At 46.5% G+C, this 21,583-nt stretch overlaps 1 protein-coding gene across 1 annotated transcript in view; it reads left to right on the top strand.

The window, feature by feature from the left end:
• DNAH14 (dynein axonemal heavy chain 14) overlaps window positions 1-21,583 on the top strand; it is a 1,270,113-nt gene that overhangs the window by 562,747 nt on the left and 685,783 nt on the right. The window contains exons 38-39 of the mRNA XM_086926153.1: window positions 1,544-1,759; window positions 20,347-20,440. Of these exons, the coding sequence (XP_086782279.1) occupies window positions 1,544-1,759; window positions 20,347-20,440 (310 nt within the window). The remainder of the gene's footprint in view (window positions 1-1,543; window positions 1,760-20,346; window positions 20,441-21,583) is intronic.

Consider the following 21,583-nt stretch of genomic DNA (forward strand, 5'->3'; position numbering starts at 1 on the left):
TGAAGAGCCTCTTTAACTCCTAGGAGAGTTGTTTGCCTGTCTTTCTAGCATGTTTTCTGTCAATTCTACTGTAGTGTATAAATAAAAGTGTGAATGTGCCTTTATTAGTACAGTTGCTCCAAATAACACTATTGGAGCACATTTATGTCCACAGCTATGGCATAAATGTATATGCTCATACATTATTGACTTACTAATACATATGCCTTAAAATAATCAGTTATAATTTAATGAAAATGCATAGATGGAGTAGACAAGTTACATACTCCATGGGAGGCATTCCAAAACACAGAAAGTAATGGAATACATCATTGGAGCCACAGTTGAGAAGACTTGACTTAACAAGTCAACACTTGAATCTTCAATTAGGTGAATCATGCTGTCTAGTTTCCCCCCAAATCGTGAGTCTAATTTTGCAGAAAGATAAGGGATAGGGGAAAGGAAACTTCACATAACGTCATGATCCCATTAAGATGGATCTGAATGTTCATTGGGAACCAAATCTGGTTTTAATAGTTAGCCGCGATGTGCTTCAATCCAGGAAGATGCTGAAGGGATTGCACATTTTAGATCAAAACATTGTAGTGTTGGCCGGATGAACCCAGAATTCACCTGAGTAGTTGGTGGATGAGTCATTATTAGAAATCACAGCAGTAACATCTAATTGTATACATGAGTCAAGCTACAGATCTGCAGAGACAGGTGACTCTAACCTGAAAGATGGGAAGTTTGGAAACTTTTTTAAAGGTGCCTGTGGCAGTGGCAGCTCTTAGGTTGAGGGTAAGGACATTTTACTGTCATGGTGACAGGAGAAAATAAGCATTTGCAAACCAAAAGATCTGTCTGTACTCATATGCGGTTTACAAGCATGCAAGAAGTGCTTATTGGAGTTGCCAGTGCTGGGGGTAAAGGCAGCAACAAGTTTTGCTTTCTTTATAGAATACATTTAGGAGGTAATGAAATGTAAGTGCCAGGTAGAGTGTACTTTCCAAAAGTAAAATAGTCCTACATGGATTCCAATAGAAGCAGTTCCTGCAAGGATGAAGATTTACACCAAATTAGCCAATAGCAACTGGTGAGAGAATTACTCATCTTGGTGAAGCCAAGCCCACCCTATGTATATTTAAAAAAATTGGTTACAATATGTCTTGAGGATAGCTGTGCTGTCTAGCCAGACCTAAAAATAGAGGCTCATGGTGGTTCACACTGGTGACAGCTCGTAAAGTGATGAAGGGCTTGTGATTGCGGGTGCAGCCAAAGTAATAGAGGGAAATAGGCAGCACATGGTAAGGTGTGTCTCAAGGTCATCGATGGCTTTCAGTCCTAGACTGAGACTTATTTTCTTTGCGCCTCCCTGCTTAAAACCCTAATTATGGCCACACCTACGGCGTAGGAGTTTTACCACCACCCAGGAGATGGCCAAAAAAGCTTGTACTTTATGTTGTGACTTGTTCAGCATTTGTTTGCTCCAAATATACAAGTGGAATTTGTCCAACCAAGGTGAGACACCCTAATTATTTTTATTCTTTGTGAAATCCTTCAGAATGCATCCAAGAAGGGAAAAGTAGAGACTTTTGTTATCAATCCGAAGTGCGTCACACTGGGTGAGCTCTACGGCGAGATCGATCCAAACACTATGGAGTGGTCCGATGGGCTCTTGGCCGCTGCAGTCAGAAAGTTTGCTAAACATTCCAACAGAGAGCATGACCCAGATGATGCACAGGGCCGGACGTCTGCGACAGACCTGGGCTTCCCAAGTGTGAGTTTTGCATCTACATGTGCATTATTTATCCTGCGCTTTAACAGGAAGGAGGGTAAGTCGGTAACCAGAAGTGTATTAACTGCACTTTCGACCACTCTGCACAATGGTTTGATGCATGGTGAACACATCAAAAGGTATTGTATAATTGAAAGTGTGTCAATATCTTCAATTGTAACAGGTAACATTTTGCTTTTGTCCAGGGGAGGTTTTATGTGTAACGTGAAAATGATGCGGGTTTTATCACATATATTTTTATTGCTGTCAGCTAAAAAGCCATAACAATACATAAATAAAATAATATTTACATCATAAATAGCAGAAGTAAAAAAGAAAATGTGAAATTCTCGGCCTGTCGTTCTTAATATTTAGAAAAAGAAATGCAGTTCATTTAGCACAATCTAGGCCCACATGCATCAAAGCAAAAACCGGTGGCGACCAGTATTTTTGCATTTGGGATGCATCATCCCAAATGCAAAAATCGCAATTTAAGGAATCTCTAAATTGAGACTCCTTAAATTGCGATTGCATCTAAAATCCCAAATTGATATTCCTTAAATGCAATGCATCAGAGTAAAAAAAATTCGCGATTTCGCTAATAGGAGTAGCAAATTACCATGAAGTTCAAATTCATGGTAATTTGCAAAAACTTTGAAAAATGCACTTTTGTGCATTTTTCAAAGTTTCATGATACGCACACACATGCCCTAAGGGCATGTGTGTGCGCAACATATGGGCATGGATCAATTTCAGGGGGGGTGTAACAGGGTGCCCTTTGGACACCCCTGCACCCTTTAAATTGCATTCTCAATTTGCGATTCGCTAATTGCGATTCGCAAATTGAGAGTGTCTTCCCATTCATTCCTATGGGCCACTAGGCCCATAGGAATGAATGGGGAGGTATTCCTTAATTGTGACTCGCAATTTGCGAATTGCAATTAAGGAATATTAGGAAATCGCTATTTTTTTTGCGATTTCTTCATGCATAGCCTTTTCCTATTCCTTATTAGCGAATCCTTATTTTTCGCTAATAAGGAATCGCAAATGGCATTGTTGATGCATGTGGGCACTAATATAATATTATTATCGTTATTATTGGCATTATTATTATCATTATTATTTGTTATTTTTTCTCTACACACCTCCTCTGGGGACTCATTGAAGCCCCCAGTGAAAAAACTTGAAAATGAACCAAACAAAGATTCTTGTTGGTAATCACATCAATGTGGACAACGGTTGTGGGCCTATTTCGAAAATATTTTGCTGCGAGTTACTCTTCTTAGCACTTTTAGCTTACTCCTAGAATTCATGAGTTAGATTGTGTTGTATGGTTACATAGGCTCGGGGCACAAAGCACCACCATTTTACAGGCTTATGCTTAAAGTTGACATCTTTTTGGACATTTACTTTCAATACACATTTACTTGCGCACCCGTATGGGATAATTTTCTGAGAAATAGATTTACTTACATTTACACCTCTTCGTAGGCATATTATCAGGCCAATGAACATTCTGTACAAGTACTAAGTTCACTGCGCAAAAAATGTAGTTGTTTGTTGTTGTCTGTTTGGCACCAGCTCTGTAAGGGTAGAATAAACAATAACAGCCAGACTAGAACTCCAGCATAAAGAGTATGGGTGAAGTTTATTATAAAAACTCTCCCAGCCCTTTGGTTGAGGAGAGGAACATTTTGATGGCACTGTTGAGGTTGCCAAAAAACAAACACTGGGAGAGGGTCCAAGGGCTGGATTAGCGACCTATACAGACACACGCCCAAATATAACTTAATGATAACAACAAAGAATGTCTGAAGGTCGAACAGGAAGGATTCAACTGTGACAACTTGAATGTAGCCTAACCAAAAACAAGAGACTAAGCAACAAAAAGGTGCAAAAAGTGTAACCAACAACACACAATTCCTGAATTTGGAAAAGGTGCCCATCAGTTCCCACACGGTACCGCCCTATTCATCATTTGGGCTCTCCTTATTCAGGAGAAGGTGTAGTCTATCACTGGTGGTTTATGTGACAGACATTCACACTGATGTGAGTAGTAAAGTATGTGAAGGGTAGGACCGAAAGTATTCAATATATTGGTTAGGCTACATTCAAGTTGTCACAGTTGAATCCTGACTGTTGAGGTTGCCCCATGCCAGAATTCCAGCCCAGCTGAATCTCATTACCATACTGAGAAGGACAGTGGCCTGCTCTACACCAAAAACTGGCTCCTAGATGACACGTACCCTCAGATAAATGGGGAGATAGACCACTCTAGTTTATTCTGGCAGATCTGCACACCCTATGCACATTAGGATAGGATGCGCTAGGTATTGAGTATAGATAACTTTATATGTATACATTTAATAAATGTAACAGCACAATGGTTGAACTGTTTATTTTCTTTACCATTCTCGTGATGCTGATTACTCTGTTTTGTTTCCTTCTATTAATCATTGCAGCACATGTATTTTAAACAAGAATCTTATTGCTTCAATAAATGTTTGAAATGCCAATTTGAGTACTTCACATGTTTCTCCCTGGACAAGCCTGAGTTACTCATTTAAGGGTTAGATCTGTTTCCACGATTTCCTTGGGGAGTCAAAGTTGTCATCTTCTGAGGTTGCACATAGCATCCGGTACCTTGTAAGGTCGAGATGGTCACTTTGAGCTAGCCGAGACAAAGGTCAACATATCCTGATGGTGTACAAGGGCTCAGACCTGCACAGTTTTGTCAATGTTTTTTTTTTTTTTAAACCTTTATTTAACATTTGCAATCAAATACAGACACTGGCCTACAACCCCCAGGGCTGGCCGCTAAGCATTTCAGTACGTTATTACAATCCAACGTCCGACCCATCCTCCCTGGGGAGCATAGGAACTCCATCCACAAAGCACATCGGTTGCAAAAGCAGTTCAACTCGGAAACAGGATAAGAGGTTTTCATTTTACATATAAAAAGTTGAAAGGATCAGGTGTCGTGCAGTGTCTCGGATCACAAAAGGGGGCGAGCAAAAGAACAACGTGTCCAAAGTAAGTTCGCTATCATGTAGGTCAGCGGCGTCAAGACATACGACATCAGGATAAGTAGCACACTATTATTCGTCTACGCCATCATTATTGTCCGCCCCACAGCACCAGAACCTCAGAAAAGTCAAGGTACAGATGTAGAAACAAGGATGTAAGGAAAGCTGAACCCACTACACTAACCCGGAAAAGGAAAAAGAAAGAAAAGGCAAGGGAAGAGAAGGAAGAAAAGAGGCCATAGAACAAAAATAAAAACGAAACACCCACCCCCACACCACCCCACCCTGCACCCCTGCTGATGACTACGGCCACCCCCCTCGCAGCGTGCCTGTCGCCCAGTAACCAGAACCCGAAATATAGTAGAAAGGGAAAGAAAGGAAAAGGCAAAGAACCCCACACAATGAGGAAAATCGGAGGAGGGCATAGTTCTACGGGCTCCCGGTCTCCTTCCCCCGTCGTAGCCAGCCCCGCCCGGACTCCGTTAGGTCAATAATAAACAATCCCATTAAACATAGTGCCACAATGAGAGACTCGGAGAAGAACCTCAACCCTGGCCCTGTCGATCAAATTCACTGAAGTCATCAATTAAGGAAAGCACTTCCCACAAAGTACTGTCAAAGTCTACCGAACAGGAGTACACAGATGAGAAAAGAACGGCAGGGCCCGATGTAGATGGCTGGTACCAATGTTGACCCTCCCCGCCTCCGAAGCCAAGTTTTACCCCATCCGCCATCTTGAAAGACCGACAGGGGAGGGGAGTCGACACGGTCCGAAACAGCAAAGGATAGAAAGTGGAAGGATCCAAAATGGAGACGACATGTAAATGTTCCGGGGGATACACAATCGGCTGTTCCAACGGTTCCGTGGGGTGACCAGGCACAGTACAGTCAGGTAGATCCACTTCAATAGGGGCAAACACTGCTTCCATCGCCGGGTCAAGATACACCTCCGAGACATCCATTGAAAAGCGGGCTGGCTGTCGAGTCGCGGGCGTCGAGTCAGGATCCGGTCTCATGCCTGTGAGTCCGTCCGTCGCAGACAACAAACTGCAAGTCTGGACTCCAATAGTTCCCTTAAGTGCCATGAGTGCCTCCAGCACCGTACGCAGTGACGGGCCATTTCGAGCCTGTTCCGCTAAATTAGTTTCGTCCTCCAACATGGTGGACCCCACGGAGAGGCGCCTTCTCCGGGGCAAAATTAGGCAGAGGAGGAGGAAGCTATGAGGGACTGACGGTTGGCGAGCAGTAGTACGCAGCGAGGCACCGACCCGGGGGAACGGCGATATGAATGCCCGGACCCCCGGTCAGGGACCCCTGCGACACAGCACCGTGCGTCACTCGTCACCTCACCTTCTGTAGGGCACCAGGCAGCTGATGGTGGCAAAACAATCAAAAAAGTCCGAGTGTTCCAGAGACCGGACCCAACCATCTTCAGCAGTCCGTTGTTATTCAACTCGGACCCGGCAGAGCCAGCACTCGAGACCCCGGCTTCTCTGCTGGGTTAGGCCTCAATGCGACCATCGACGTAGCTCCGCTCCACAATGGCGGAGAAACTCCGGGATTGCACCACTGGAGTGCGGGTCGGATCACACACACAGATCCGGTGCAGGTAATCAGGATAAGCAACAGGATGATAGAGCAAAGGACGGAGGTCAGCGGAGCCGGGAGACTATGCGGCCATCTTGGTTGGTGTCGTAGTTCCTCCCCAGTTTTGTCAATGTTGTTGCCCAAACACAAGTCTTACTGAAATAGTATGAACCGTACAACAATAGTAGTACTACAAGAGTAAGGCTCACCTACTCATAACAACATGTTTGTGAATCGAGCCATCAGTCTCAATGTTTCCTGCCAGATGGTGTTGTAATGTAGCTTGAACTCAAGTGTAGGAGATCAGTTTCCACCGTTATCCAGATCTTTGCACTGCAAACAAACATTCACTCTCTGGATTTATTCAAATTCTTAGAGGCAATTGTGGCTACCAGACAAAATATCCCCATGGCCTCCACTGATTATGGAAGTCTGTGAGAGCTAATGAGAGCCTATCACATAAGGATCCTTTGTGCAGATCTATAGAGCATTTACCAAGAGTGTGCAAAGCTAACCCACGAGTGACAAATCCATAGTATATTTTCAGCCTAAACACTGAATAAATAGTTCCCCTTGAGATTAATGGTATGTAAATGTATCCCAGTTGGGCATCCTGAGACTGAGTTGTCCATCTCTAGACACTCCCATGCCACCATAGAAGCCCAGTGCTTACAGTTGGTTTATATAATACTAACTTACTGCTATATAAATGCACAGTTAAGGTGCAAATATTGTCGCAACATACTGCTAATATGATGTTAAATAAGATCAATTGCTGGGTGGTGCTAAAACAGGACAGTCATCATAAGGAATTTCTCAACTTCATCCCTCTCACCACACCAAAATAGCCCTTAGAACTCTTTACAAGCAACAAGTTAGCTTAAATATACCACACCCATTCAAAGCTGTGTAATTGACTATCAATATTAGCCTAGAGGACAGTCTTTTAGGAAATGTACACCTGCTACCTGCTACCTGCTACCAACTAAATGTCAAATGCATAGTACATTTTAAAGACCTCTAAAAGAATCACACACCTTATTAAAAAAAGCAATTTGCTAAACTATCTTCACTAACCAAGCACAAGCCTTTGATGAAAGTTACTAGAAGCATATGGAAAGCCTACCAGGGGTCATACTGATGGCTGTTGATCCTGTGTTTCCTTTAATTTTGGTGAGTGGGAAGAGTGAGGAAAATGGTAGAACACTTACAAAGTTGAATTATGGCTGTCAGTAATTGGATGAGCTCTGGATAGTTAACGCATAACGGCAAGAAAATGGAGTTGGTGTTTGTTGGACCCGGCCCTTTAGGCAGGTTCACCCCTAGACTTTTTGCTTTTTCCTAGCCTGTTTATGGAGCCTGGTGGTGGTGATTTTAGGCCTCTGCACACTTTTTCACTGTGGTACAGTGTAAAGTGCTTGAGCTCTCTTTGTGTATGTGTGGTGAGTGACCTGCCCTCCCATAGGAATGAATGAGGAATATGTATGCCCATGGTAGTTCCTGATGTGTGGGGAGTGCAGGGGCGAGTTTGGTATGAGAGAACTCGTGAAACTGAATGCTGCAAAATGGTATATGCGGCATGACTGTGTCTAGTCTAGAAGTGCCACTTTTAGAAGTTGGCATATTTGTGTAATTTGTGACTGGCGTGTGATTGGCTGGTGAGCCTGGGTCAGGAGTGCCAGGGCCTGCTTGTGGATTGACTGTCTGATTTGAGGGTGACAGGGGCTGGAGAGCCCAGGAGGTTGTCTGAGTCAGCCCATGGATGAAAGGCAGCATCTGCTGCCAGGGAAGTGGGAGGAGATGGCACCTGATAGTGAAGGGCTGTGCCTACCAAACCACAATGCTGGCTCCACCCCCCGCTGGGCGACTGTCACCTCTGTCCCTGATACTGACAGGACTTCCCTATAACCAGTTCTAGCTGGTTCTCACACTGCCTACACAAAGACTTCAAAGACTTTTCTGTGTGTAAGAAGGGGCTGTGTCCCCTTCCAAAATGTTCTTGTTTCTAACTTGAATCTGCCAGGGGCATGCTGCTGCTGGGACTCAGGGGAATCCCTGAGCCCTGCCCAGCCCCTGGACTCCTAATGGACTTTTCCTGCTGGGGGCTAGGCTGCTCCCTCTTTTACCCCTAAAGCTTTGCCAAGAATTACTGCAAGATCGTGCTGCTTTGGACCTGGAGCGTGCGGTGCTCAACTGCTGAGTGTAGGAAGGGATCGGTGTGCTCATCGGCACATTCCCGGCGAGGGTCGGAGGTCTGTGGTGCCTCCCCTCGTGGAATCCACTCAAGAGCGGTTGTGAGGCCAAGAGGGCGGTCTGTCTGTGGCCCGCGCCCTCGAAAATCATCTGCCGCCTGATCACCGCCGCTGCCCGGGGCCAGAAAGCCTCTTCCCAAAGTGCCGTCCTGATCGGAGCTGCGGGACCGAAGAACGAAGCCGCCGCGCTCCCATTGGTTGGAGGAGCCGAGCCCCCTCACCAACGCCGCGACGGGATTGGCCCGTGCGGCACAGCGTCATCCGTGTTATTGCGCCGTGATTGGCTGAAGGAGCGGAGCGTCATCGTTGGCCTGTCCCGGGAGCCGCACTGCCAATGGCTGACTCCCGGGTGCTGCTGGAGGCTCGTCACAGGAGCCGCGACGGTATTGGCTGGCTCGGCAGAAGATGCTGCCGGCCCGGTGAGAGAAGAGACGAAGGAGCATGGCGGCCTGGTCGTCGGGGCTCCCGTGTGCTGGAGGGAGCCCCGGAGGAGTTGAGGAATGGCAGAGGGGGCGCGGGGCACATTGCCGGTGCCCGCCCCCACCGCACGTCGAAGACCGGAAGTCCAGCCCCGCCGCTCCGGTGCAGAGAGGAGCCCCCACCGAGAACAGCCCGGTGAGTGAAAGGGCTGGGGGCTCCGTGATGTGGCTGGCCGTGCCGGTAGAGGCACAAGGTCAAGAGCGGTCCCGTGTGGCATTGGACCGCTCCAACGTGGAGAGAGTGGTGCGGGAAGGGCGGCCCCGGTTGGCAGCGGGTCGCCCCAACGTTGTGTAGCCTTGAGAAGGCTCTGAGGGGGCATTTCTTTGTGTAAAGCCCCGAGGCTAAAGGGGGCACAGTTGTTTCCAGAGCCTGTGTCGCTCCAACGTTTAGGTCCTGTGTGGTGTCCAGAGCCTGTGTGGCTCCAGCGTGGCGTAGTTTGCGCCGAAGGGTCAGTGAGGACCCTGTCGCAGTTTGGACTCTCAGCTGCCCAGCAATTAGTGGGCAGCTGCACCGTTTAGGTTTTGTGATTGTCCTCAGGTGCCCAGCAAGTAGTGGGCACCTGCTACGTTTAGGCTTGTTCTTGGGCGCCCTGACATTGAGACTCAGGGCGTCTGAGCCCCAACAAAGCCAGTTGGCCTAGGGACTGCCACAGGTGGTGGCTTATGTAAGTTATGCGCAATGTGATTTCTATGTTTTTAATAGTAATTGCCAACTGTGTGTTTTTGCGCTATTGTGTTGTTCTGGCACCTCTGAATGTTTTTAGGCATCATGTGTCTTTCTTTCCATGCGCTGCCCCTCTGAATGTTTTAGACATCATGTGTCTTCTTGCGCTGCACCCCTGAATGTATTTTATTGCATCATGTGCTTTATTCTTAACACCTCTGAATGTTTTAGGCATCATGTGTTTCTCTTTATTACTCCTCTGAATGTGTTTCATGCATCATGGGTAATGTGGTCTTGTTTATACCCCTAGGTGCTGTGTGATACTTAGGTGGTTGTTCTTTTAGTACAGGTGGTCCTAGTGAGGTCCTGGTACCTGTTCCCAGTAGTTACTGGATGTATTTTAAAACTTTTATCTTTGTGCTATACTTATTCTAAGTTCTAAAAGTGTTGATTATGACAGTGGCCCATGTGGCCCTGTCTTGTAAATAATCCCTTATGAATTTTGCCCGTGCCAGTTGGCACAATGTACATGTGTGATTTGTATCTGATATGTGTTTTGACAATACAAAAGTTATTTTATAATAACCTTATGTGGAGTTCCTTTTGTGGTGTGCCTAGTAGGTTGTTGCTGTAGTGCGCTGACGCAAATGCTTTACACATTGCCTCCGAGTTTAGCCTTACTGCTTGTGCCAAACTACCAAGGGGGTGAGCAGAGGTTATCTTGGCGTGTGACTTCCTTGCCCTGACTAGAATGGTGGGTTCTGCCTGGCTTTGGCGTCAGCCTTAGCCTACCAGAAATAGCCAGTTCTAACAGTGTTGATGGGGGTTAAAGCAGATTTCTGGAGCAAGCAGACTGTTTGGCATGCCATCTGCTTCCCAGTTTAACGTTAGGGTTTACCGGGATCTTAAAAGTTGAATATTGTGGATTGCTAAGGAGTCAATGGCTATCGGACCAAAAGGTCCAGTCTTGCAGTTGCAGGGATGGATTCACGCTTTTTTAGGCACATGAGGGCGCACAACTACCATAAAAGACTACAGATAAAAAAACACCTTTTAAGTCCAGTTTTCAATTTCTGTATTGGGCAAATTGGGTATGTGACTTTGAAAAATACATGCAAGGTCATAGCATTCCCAAATGTACACTACAGTGGGAAGGGTATGCCCAGACATGGATCCCGTGCTCACCCTGCCGCTGGAGTCAACCTATCCTGGCTGATGATCGGTGATACCCTGAAACTGGTCCGAGGATGTTTGTTTACAGTCCAGGAAGGACATGGCCTGGTAGTTCGGGCTTGAGGCTCCCATGGGGAGCAGGGTCAAGACTGATTTGCATATGGCTGGGTCCAAACTGGAATTACATGGTGAGTAAAAAGACAACAGATTTAGTCCCAGATCTCTGTACTTAGGGTGAATGTTTTACATTGTTCAGCATTCCATCCAGCAGTTGTTTTTTTTGCAACTTTCTAAATGTATCATTTTCAAAACTGTAACTTAAAATCTGATTTCACTGTGAGAGAGGATTTTTCATTACTCTTTCAAAGACACCAAACATGAACTGGTCACCTCTTCCCATGTGGAAATTACAGCTTATTAAATGTAATAAGGTAACTCCAATGCTAGTCCGTGTGCATGGTAGGCCTTGCAGTAGTAAAAACTAATTTAAGAGTTTTTCACTGCCAGCACTTGTACAACTAAAACATATGGGCCAAACTTTTTAAATACACTGTGCTTTATCCCCTTGGCTTTCTAGGGCCTACTCTAGCAGTACCTTACCTGTATTGGAAAGGAAGGTTTCGGCCTGTTCAAAAGGTTTATTTTGCCAGGTCAAAATAACAGTTTAAAACTGCACCCACACAGGCTTCCATGGCAGGCCTGAGACCTGTTTAAAGGGCTACCTAAGTAGGAGGCACAATCAGTGCTGCAGGCCCACTAGTAGCATTTAATTTACAGGGCCTGGGGACATGTAAAACCACTTTACTAGGGACTTACAAGCAAAAAAAATAAGCCAATTGGGAATAAGCCAATGTTACCATGTTTTAGGAAGTGAGCGCATGCACTTTAGCACTGGTTAGCAGAATCCTATGGCCAGCAAAAACAGGAACAGCAAAAATAATAGGAGGAAGGAAAAATGTTTGAAAATGACCCAACATGACTCACTTCCACCCAAAAGCCGAGGTAGACTAATCAATACCTTGATGGGCTTCCCTGCTTTGGCGATAGAACTTGGACGAAAGCCCTGTTGTACAGGGACACTTGTCAGTTCTATGCTTCTCTGAACTCAGTTAGATCACTCTGTCTATACCCTCCTGAGCCACAGTACTAAACCATTGAGAACCCTTCTCCTCACTTGTGAACCCCATCTGTGTAGCATCCAACCTTAACTTGCTCACAGTTACATCGCAGTAGATAGACACTATCAGCATGGCCAACACGGTGATATGGCCCCTTTCACCCCTTCCCAAGGAAAACTGCTCATAAGGACAGTAAAGTCAACAGCCAGCTGTCAGTGTTAAGAGCCAGACCCCAGGTCATCCAGGGGTCACTGACCTCTGAGGTTTCTCAGAGTGGGAGGAAACTTCCCCAGGTATTAGGCACACTTTGGCACTCTCCTTCGCACTAGTCCAAGGGTGGTAGCCTGAGTCGGGTCACTCAGCCCAGGATCTGTACCCCGAGGCTGAGCAGGAGTCAGGTGTGAGTCCTTCCTTCTCCTCCCCATCTACCTGGGCCTCTGTACCCTCTATTTGGGAGAAGTACCCCCAGAATACTAAGCTTTCAGAGAGCCTTGGGCAGCTGCCCCTACCAGCTCTTCTGACACCAGGGGCAACTCATTCCCCACAATGCAGCTTATGGGCATCCAAGGACTACCTATGACCCTTCTCTGGGTCACCTAACCCCTGCCCCCTCTCAAGGGATACCAGGGCCATGGGTGGAAAAAGACCTGCCCTTGGGCCTGAGTCACTCTACACACCTGGCCGCTATACTGCTCTGCAGAAACCAGCCTTAGCCCTACTATGGCCTGGCTGGCCCGTTGTCCCTCAGAGCAGTGGAAGGGACCCCATTTACCTTAATCTGGTAGAAATGATGATTCCCACCCCTCAGGGATCACCAGTCTACCTTCTAAGTCCACCTCCCAATTAAGGAAGATTAGGGCATGGCTTACCTCCTGCCCCTAAGGACTACTTACCCCTAAGGCCATATTGACCACCCCTGTAGAGGTCACACCAGTAGGTGGTTTCTCAGGACAGACAGAGTCCCCCTACTTGTGTCCTAGCTGAGAACAATCAAAGCAGTGGGATGGAAATGGGGCACCCTGGGCCACGGCCCACCAGAGCCTCCCTTCTTCTCAGAAAGGACATAGGAACCCTGTCTTCCCCATCTTGCTCTGGGACTTGTCCGAGTCTTCCTTGACCTCCCCCGCACTCTGCTGGGGGGAAAGCTAACCACCGTTCTTGGGGTCACTCCCAGGTACCTTTTTGGACACGCTGGTGCTGATTCAGAGGTCTGCCTCCTCAGCAAGCTTCCTAGGATCAGTCAGCGTGCTGTCCACCAGGTATTGGTGCAGCTCTGTAAAACAGGTATTAAGCATGTGCTCCCTGACAATCAAGTTGGACAGACCATCATAATCATTAACTTGTTGACCTTCATCCAGCGATTCAGTGCCTTACCAGAGTAATCTAATAAGTCTACTCAAATAGTTTGTAGCTATCTCTGAACCTTTGGCTTTATCTCTTGCGGGTCAGCCCAAACTTAGCAACAAGGATGGCCTTCATGGGGGTGTACTTGGTCTGGTCATCTACCACTATTGTGAGTAATGTATCCCTTCCCACTGTGGACATATGCTTCCACAAGACTCCCCGCCCCCAGTTCTTCTCTGGGATCAAGTGTACCTTCAGGGCTACCTCATATGCAGCAAACCACTTGTCAATATCATTGCCACCACATAGTTGGGCACCAGGTCTTTGGGTATGCGGATCTTCTTGCCACCTTCAGACACTACAGGTAATCTCCACCATTGCTGGATTCTGAGCCATGCCTTGATTTGATCTCTAGTTCTTTCAGGCTCCTCCTCATGCTCCACGGCAGCATTCTTGTTTTTGCTAAGGCTCTCTCAGCCTTCTTCTCTTCTGGCTCTAGTCTCATTTTGGCCAACTGCATTTTGACTTCTTGTCATCCAGCTCCTCTGGGGCGAGGCTTCTTGAGGACACTATTTCTTGCTCGCACACAGTGGGTTCTCTCTCAGTGGGCTTCTCTGGGAGCTCCTGCTCAGGGAACACAGATTGAGAATGAGAGAGAAAAATGAAAAAACGGTGGAATGGAGGAGTAAGAGAAGGATTTTAAAATGGCGACAAAGAGAGAAAGCAGGGTTAATAAAAAATCTGCGAGTAAAATAAAAATATAGGAAGTGGATGGTGGCGGAGTTAAGAGGCATGTGATGAAATCAAGACTAGGTAGCCTTGGTATTTATCAATCCTACCACATGGCAGCTTGCTACTAAGTATAACATTGAGCCCTTTGTTAAATCGTGTTAATGTTCAACCAGAGACACAGGAGACGCGTCTATAAAACACAATACTTTATTTCTCAAGGTTACAACGAAAGGACCTCGGCCACAGCTGTTAGTCTCAAACACCTTCTGTCACTCAGCGCAGTGAGCTCGTCTTAGAACATTCGTCACTGTGACATTCCACAGCATGTCACAGTGGCGTCAACCAAATGTAAACACAGGGGAGGGGGTGAGAGGCCAGGTCAGGGTTTCCCCCTGCAGTAGAGGATACCACACATCCCCCTCCTTTACACAAACAAGAACAATGTGAACACAGGGGAAGGGAATGAGCAAGAGAAGTTATCTAGTAACATAATGCTGCAGATACCTCGGGCGGCAAACTTTCCTGTGACTTGACCTGGGGAAAGCTTTGGCCTGTCCTGAACAACCCTTCTCAGGTGTATCGCCCATTCTCTGGGTTTCTCCCCCACCCTCAGGTGTGTTGTCGGTGTCCACCCTAGGAGCAGTGTACCTTACCACCCTTCCCAGATTCCAAATCTTCCCCTCTTGGGTCTTCACAGCATTCTTGAATAATTTTAAAATGTTGGTAGGCTTAGTGAATTCGGACCAGCTTGCTCTGACAGTGGGTGCTTTGATTTTGACCAGATCCCCCACCTGGAACCTCACGTCTTTGACTGTGTGTAGCCTGTCGAATCTGGCCTTTCTATCACTGATGGCTTTATGTTCTCTGTCTCGCTACTGTGACTCCTTGGAGTGGTCGGTCCACCCTTTATACCACTTCATCCACCCTGGAACTAACCTTGTGTTGGGTTTTCTGGCTCTGAGTAATTTGAATGGAGTCATGCCCGTGGTTTGATGAGGGGTCAGCCTGTAGGCTTCCAGACGTTCACAACCTCATCCTTCCAGCACAGCCCACTAGCCCTAGCTAATTAGATCCCCTCCTTGATGGTCTTGTTGAATCGTTCGACCATCCCATTTTCGGCTCTGGGAGATAGAGTGCACACAGCTTGTGTACGATCCCATTACTCTATAGGAATTCTCTAATTTCTTTAGAGCAGAGTTGCACACCATTGTCCGTCAATAAACTGCTCGGCAAGCCTTCCCTGATGAATACCTCTAGCAGAAAGTCTATGACAACCCTTGTGGTGATCTCTGACACAAATTTCACTTCTGGCCACCTGGAGTATAGATCTATGAGTACCAAGATGTAAGGTGTACGATGTTCCCTAGTCAAGGGGCCCACTACGTCCAAGGTTGTATCCACCCCTGGTCCCACGGGAAGGGGCCTACCCTTCATGGGTGGTGTGTGCTGTTTTAAGATCTTGTCACTGGCGGAGCATGCCACGCAGTCTCTTATCTTCCTCTCAATTTGGATGTCCATGCTCGGCCACCAGTAGTTTAGCGCAACCTTTGCTTAGTTTTGGTAACTCCCAAGTGTCCCTCATGGACCAGGGTGTCTAAACTCTCTCTTAAGGTACAACCTTGTACCTCTGAACAGACAATCATCGGTGAGAGATAGCTCCTTTCTGACCAACCAGAATGGTCTTAGTGGCTGTTCCCGCTTGTCTTAGTCCATCCAACCACCCTTTGTCTTCTCTCAAACTTTCTGTAGGAGCCCGTCAGCTCTGAGAGCTTCCTTCCACCTTCCTTCTTCAATGGCTCCTTGAGTGAAGACACACACGTTCTCCGCTTGCATTTCTTTATCAGCCTCAATATCCTCCTCCACATTGACTGCTTCCTCATGGCCCTCACTCACCAAGTGAGACAGACAGTCAGCTGCCAGGTTCCTCACGCCAGGTACGTATTCCACCTCAAACGTGTATTCTTGGAGGTTCACAACCCATTGTCTGATCCTGCTCGAGATGGAGTTCAGTCCCTTCTTGCTGAAGACTTCGACTAATGGCTTATGATCGGCCCTCAGGTTAAACTTCATTGCCCACATGAAGTCTCTGAAGTTTTTTATGACCTAATGCGCCGCTAGTGCTTCCTTCTCGATTACTGAGTAGTTGACCTCGGCTTTACGTTGCGAGCGTGATGCAAACGCTATAGTTTCCTCCCCTCTTTCTCCGACCTGCATGAGAACTGCTCCCAATCCTTTCGAACTGGCGTCAGTTTTCCTGCGAGGTATGAACGATTTGAAATTTGGGGATTCGGCTAGTGCTTTTTTTTGTATCTTCAAATTCCTGAGCAAGTTGCGTATAGCATACGTGCATTTTGCAAAGTGCTGCACACATTTACTGTAAAACTCCACCATCCCCATAAAGGATTTTATTTCATCTTTGCTTTTTGGTGGTTCAAGGTTGACAATTTGTGTTTTGTGGATCTGCTTTGGGGCGAATGCCCTCCATTGTCGCCTTGTTGCCCAGGAACTCCAATTCAGCACAGCCAATCTTGCACTTCTCTTTCTTCACCGTGAGAACTTGTTCTTTGAATCTTTCCAGGACCTACCTTAGCCTAACCTCATGCTGTTGGTCATTCCTTCCGAAGATCAGCACGTCGTCCTGGTAGCACATGACCCCAGGAATGCCCTTAAGAAGGTTGTTCATTATCCTCTGGAAAACAGCTGCGGCAGATCCAAGTCCAAGCGGCATCCGCTGTAATTTGTATGCCCCCATGGGTGTTACAAATGCTGTGAGTTCTTGTGACTCAGGGTGGAGCCTGACTTGGTAGTAGCCTGAGGCCCAGCATGGTGAATACCTTTGCCCCTTCTAGCGTGCTCATCATCTGTGAAATGTTAGGAAGGGGGTGCTTATCAACTATGACTTCCTTGTTTAACGCTCTAAGATCAATGCACAAGCGCACTGTCCCATCCCCCTTCTTGCTGCAATGATTGGTGCCAGCCACTCAGTGGCCTCCACTGGTTCGATCGCCTCCAACCTATAGAATTTCTCCAACTCCTCCTTCACAGCCTCCTGAATGGAAATGGGGAGATTTCTAACCTTGGATGAAACTGGCTTGGAATCTTCTTTGAGTTTTATTCTGTGTGTATAGTTTCTGAGGCATCCTAATTTCTCTGTGAAGACCTCCTTGAACTCTTTCTCTATCCCCACCAGGGTCTTCCCCACTTCCTGCACCAGTATCTGGGGATTTTTGTTAGGATTGAGATAGATGCCTAAGTCTTTCTGGGCCTGCCACCCCAGGATGTTATACCCCTGTCTGGACACATAAACTTTTGCGACGGTCAACCTGTTCTTGTAGCTTACTGTCCCCCAGAAGTAACCCTTCATTTGTATGGGCTGACCACCATAACCTCCCAGCCGTACATCCATTTTCTGCAGTTTTAGTTCACCTTTTGACACTTTCTCAAACTCTTTCTGCCGAGATTATAGTCAGTTTTGAACATGAATAACACATTGCTTCAATTTTAGATTCTTCCACCGCTATAACATAGTTGGGGTTGCTCACTGACTCACCCTGTACCTGTACACAATCTCATCGCATACACGGGCAGTACCATCTCTACTCTGTTTCCTGTAGCTGACGTTGCTTCTGCAGCACTGTCTGAAGTGTCTCTTCCTTCCACACTTGTAGCACTTAGTTTTCGGGCAGGACACTCCCTATCATTCGCTAAGTGATCCGGCATGCCACACCTGTAACAGTTCCATGTGAATCCCCAACTTCCTTTAACTTCTTTCTGTTCCTTCTTTTGCCCTTTTACTGCGAGTACACTTTCATCCTTGACAGACACTTCACTAACTTCGGCTTTTCCTTCACTATTCTGCTTTATTTCACTCACACATTGCATCATGTGCTTGACTTGACACGCTCAGTCTAGTTAAGAGAAATTGGTCACGTATCCGCTCCTCACAAGCCCCCCCAAACTTGCACGTAGCTTCCAACTTGCGCAGCTCGGAGGCAAACTCCACTACCATTTCTCACTCCTTCTGTCCTCTCCTTCCAAAATGGTAACGCTCCATAATGGTGCTTATCTTTGGCAAGAAATGGATGTCTAGTTTTTTTAGACTTATCTCTTACTCATTCAACCCTCTCGCATCATTAGCATTCAGATCCGGAAGATGTTCTAGTATCTCTTGCCCTTCAGCCCCCAAGTAATGCATCCGTAAAGCCACTTTCCTTTCAAGCCCCAAATTTGGTCCACATACTACTGCATAGTTCTGAAAAACCTTTTTCCATTTATTCCACTTGAGGGTTGTATCTCCTGGAGTAGACAGAAAGAATGGTGGGGGTGCGACATTCTGCATGGCGGCTAATTGGTGCTGGGATAAATGACACAGAAGAGGGGAAAAGGGGGTGCCCTGCAATGTTTCCCTTGGCAATCAATCAAACATGCAGAGTACCTACTCCACCAGACTCTTACACTCCACTGAACTGATCAGAAATATGCAGAGGACAGTAATATGTATAAAGAAGGACTAGAAACCACTTTCAGTAGCAAAGTGCATTATGAGACACATTTGGAGATAAGCAATAGTGGGGGTCCACTAGGTGACAATATTTATACTTAGACTGTTTTTGCGAGTGACAGAGCTCCCTCACGCTCTGCTCATAGAGTTTGGCAGACTAACTGCTTCCTGAAATCGAGGAAACATAACCACTTCTCCTCAGAGACAGCAGGAGGTAGTCCACGCGCTAGCCCACGACGGTGTCTCAGGCACTTGTAAATGTCCCCCTGTGGTGATGATGCTGTTGCTAATGGGTGAGGGGAGCGTAGAGTCAGTCAGTGAGACCAGTAGCTGCCCACCATTCCTCTTTGCAGCTCAAACCTAGGCTCCCCTAGTACAAACACTAGAAAAGCTGTGCCAGTCAGCGCGACTGGCAGGAGAATACACATTGGTTTCCTTTTCTGACAAGCTAACAATCTTCCCCTCCTAGCGGGTGCTACCCACCAGGCAGGGTGACACTTTCTCCAGTTGCTCCACAGGGTTTCTATTCACTTAGTCGAACGTTGGCTGTGCCAGTCAGTGTGACAGAACCGGCTTATCTCCGCTCCCCAATGCCATGCAAGAAAAAAAAAACTCACCAACACCTCGGGCACACACTGCCCGGCCCTAGAATGTCCACCCGGGCAAGACAGGCTTAGCTGAGCAGTCCCACCGGCAGAAATCACTCCGTGAGGCGCAAGGAGGGCAAAGCCGATCTTACAATGCTGTTTCAAGCCGCGCCCCAATCCGCTGATCTTAACCTCCACATTCCGCCACACTGGTATGACACATCCTGGTGAGGTGCCCCCAGCCCCTGTCCTTCCTCCACCGCACCACTCGCTCCAGCAACCGTATGATCAACAGGCGGTCAGGGCCACTATCAGCGAGTGACCGCTACTTCCAAGCGTGGGATTTACCAAGTCTCTGGCAGAAGGTGAGAGATTTCTTTTCCTTCCTCACTCCTTTACTTATTCTTCTGCACACGTCTTGAAATGTACGCTCCCTTCATTGAGCAAGGGTTTCCCAACAGGCAGCCGGAAACTCTTCTCATTTACGCACGGTAAGCAGTACTCCCTGGGTGTTTTCAGCGTGTTGAGGTCACCTTCTCTCGCGCTCTTCTCCTCTGTGATCCCGTCCTTCGTCGCCAGTGTTAAATCGTGTTAATGTTCAACGAGACACAAGAGACGCATCTATAAAACATCAGACTTTATTTCTCAAGGTTACAACGAAAGGACCTCAGCCGCAGCTGTTAGTCTCAAACACCTTCTGTTACCCCGCATAGGGAGCTCACCTTAGAACGTTCGTCACTGTGACATTCCACAGCATGTCACAGTGGCTTCAACCAAATGTGAACACAGGGGAGGGGGTGAGTGGCCAGGTCAGGGTTTCCCCCTGCAGTAGAGGATACCACACCCTTGCACTTATTTTATCTTAAGAACAAAACATCTGTTGTTCTTTACGTTATTTGTAGGAAGTGTCATTTGCGCAAATAAATGTTCTGCTCAATCCATTAGCACACACTGAACTATTCTGTGCCCAGACCCTCATCCAGAGTTTTCTGGCAAATAATTCAACTTATTAAAAGTGCAGTTCCTATAATAGTTGCTATATGTGGGATATATCAACCACAGAGAAATTGGGAGGTACTAAAATGAAATAGTGATAGTAACTACTACCTGCATTCATTTTTTCTTAGGGCCCCACTCTGGATAATGATATGGAACAAACGGAAGCTGCAGGGGATAAACATCCTGTTGAACCTACAGAACACCTTGATAGAGCTCATCACCGTAAGTCTGTTTCCAATAGGGCATGAGCTAATGCTCTATGTCATGCACAACACAGTGAAGACTGTTTCTAAGTGTGAGGTTGTCAACATAAAGTATTGTCTTTTTTTAGGTAAAATGTGTTGAGCATCTTCTTCAGTCATCACATTTCCTTGGGGAGGCTTTCTTTTGGATAAGTGGGAGCCAAGCACCTACAAGTGGCAATTATTTTTACTGACATAATCCAATGTATATATTTGAGTGCATGCCCTGTGCATAGAATCATTTTAGGCAGTGTCAACAGTGCAGTGAAATCCTTCAGTGAAACATCACAGTAAACACTGAAGAGGCCCAAAGCCATGTGGAAAGAAGGTATCAACACAAAGCCACAACAGATGCCGATCACTGCCATAGATCATTCTGATGAATTAATATTATCATGGGGTATAATGGACAGCTGACTAGTGGGGTGATTTCCTTTAACCAATGGTGAAATGTTCTTCTTTATCCATAAGACTTTAAAATCACTAGTTTATCTAGTTCCATTATTCATATTACTCTTCGAAAGGCTCCTTGGGGCATATTATCAAGGGGGTTTATCTCCGCTTTTTTGGCTTTAAAAGCCAAGAAAGCAGAGATAAAGTTATCTCCCTAAGTCCCTATTACCTAGCTGTCGCAAACACCAGTTAGCGACAGCTAGTAGGAGATAGCGACCATCTTGGGCCCCGCTTTGCATGTCAGTGATATTTATCACTAATGACATGCAAAGTGGGCGTGCCAAGATGTTAGCGACTGAAAACAGTCGCTAACATCGCTATCTCCTATTACCAACTTTTGGAGATATTCGCGCTAAGCGCGAATATCTCCAAAAGCTAACACCTGCCCTGAGCAGTTCTTAGCCATGTTATCCAATGGGAGGTGGATAACATGGCTAAGAGCATTAGCTCGGTAATGCATGAATATCGCTGACTTTTCAGCGATATTCATGCTTTTTGGCGATTTTTATCGCATTTGCGTTAAACCTTGGTAATACCAAGGTTTATTTGCGGTAAAAATCGCCGCAGCTCAGCGGTAAATTTTTGTCTCTAACCAAGCAATAGCGATAATTATCGCTATTGCTTGGTCTTGATTCTTGACTTATCACTTTCAATCTAAACCTCTTAAACG

Source organism: Lissotriton vulgaris, chromosome 6, assembly GCF_964263255.1.
Source record: "Lissotriton vulgaris chromosome 6, aLisVul1.2, whole genome shotgun sequence".
In the NCBI taxonomy this organism is placed as follows: Eukaryota; Metazoa; Chordata; class Amphibia; order Caudata; family Salamandridae; genus Lissotriton; species Lissotriton vulgaris.